Source organism: Phocoena sinus, chromosome 8, assembly GCF_008692025.1.
Source record: "Phocoena sinus isolate mPhoSin1 chromosome 8, mPhoSin1.pri, whole genome shotgun sequence".
NCBI classification, from domain to species: domain Eukaryota; kingdom Metazoa; phylum Chordata; class Mammalia; order Artiodactyla; family Phocoenidae; genus Phocoena; species Phocoena sinus.
Genome location: NC_045770.1, coordinates 98,031,289 through 98,032,844, shown reverse-complemented (window position 1 = coordinate 98,032,844; position 1,556 = coordinate 98,031,289). Strand labels below are relative to the sequence as shown.

Below are 1,556 nucleotides of genomic sequence, written 5' to 3'. Positions count from 1 at the left end.
AGGGAGGCAGGGAGGGATGAAGAAAAGGAGGAAGGAAGGAGAGCATAAGAATAAGTGATTTAACCTCTAAAACACTTGTCAAAATGTTCTCTTTGCATTTTCACTTAGCTTAAATCTTAATATTTCCTAATCTCATGATATTGTTGGATATCATGAAACCGATCTGATCTCTGTCCTTTGATCATTACACTGGATTAGTGGGGAGTCTTTGGTTACTAAGGAGAATCACATTAGCAGTAACATTAAGTCTTTACATTTGTTTCTGCCATTCTTGAATGTCCCACTAAAATTAAAATCCATTTCAAGAACAGAGAATAATCAGACACACTTTTTAAAATCACTTTCCCATTTTCACTCCACCCCTGAGTTCTCCTTTTTGCCCCACAACCTCCTCATAGCGATTTTCACCTCTGCATTTCTGAGTGTGTAGATGACGGGGTTCGGCATGGGGGTGACCACTGTGTAGAACACAGCCACCAGTTTTTCCTCAGTGAAGGTGGAGGAGGGTCGCATGTAGAAGAAGATGGCAGGTCCAAAGAACAACATGACCACCATGATGTGAGAAGCACAGGTGGAGAGGGCTTTGTGTCTTCCCTCTGCTGAATGGTTCCTCAAGTTGACCAGAATGACAATGTAGGAGGTCACCAAGATGAGGAAGGAGCACAGAGCAATTAAGTGACTATTGACCAACACAATAACCCCCTCCACAGAGGTGTAGTGCAGGCAATCTTGAATAATGGCTGGAGATCACAGAAGTAGTGGTCAATCACATTGGGACCACAGAAGGGCAATTGGATGGTGATGAGAATCTGAATTACGGAATGAAAGAAGCCCCCAAGCCAGGAACCAGCCACTAATACATGACACAGTTGATGATTCATAATGTTAATATAATGAAGGGGTTTACAGATGGCCACAGAACGGTCATAAGCCATCACCACAAGCAAGAGGATCTCAGTGACCCCAAAGAAGTGAAAGAAGAATATCTGAGCCAGACAACCCTCCAGTGAGATGGTTTTAATCTTGGTAAGTAAGTCCGTGAGGAATTTAGGGACAATAGTAGAGGAATAGCTGATTTCCACCAGGGACAGGTAGCTAAAGAAGAAGTACATGGGGGAATGCAGACTCTTCCTGGCTTTGACTTCAGAACAATGAGGCCGTTGCCTACCACAGTGGCCAAGTACACGGGAAGAAACACCACAAAGCACACTCTCTGCACCTCTGGATCCTCGAAAAGACCAGTGAAAATGAACTCGGTTACATTATTTTTACTCACCATGGATTCCACTCAAAGAAGATGGATCTAAGAGAAGAGACCTGTGACAAAACAAACACAATCATAACACCAGTCCTTCATGTTTACTTAGCACTTGCCTGTTGATAGAACTCTTTCACACATAATATCTGACTGGTTTGTTTATTTATTTATTTGTTTGCTAATATAGTAAATATTTATTCATTCAGTGCTCAGTATCCCACTCTGTGATTCAATCTACCTCACAAAAATTCTATGATCCCCATACTACAAGTGAGAAAACAAGCTCAGAGAGGTTGTG

At 42.1% G+C, this 1,556-nt stretch overlaps 1 protein-coding gene across 1 annotated transcript; it reads right to left on the bottom strand.

The window, feature by feature from the left end:
- Positions 1-351: 351 nt before the first annotated feature.
- Positions 352-1,279, bottom strand: LOC116758149 (olfactory receptor 4B1-like). Its single transcript, XM_032640867.1, is given in 3 exon segments — positions 352-716; positions 719-1,144; positions 1,147-1,279. Coding segments are annotated over 3 exon segments (924 nt in total).
- Between the last annotated feature and the right edge of the window lie 277 nt (positions 1,280-1,556).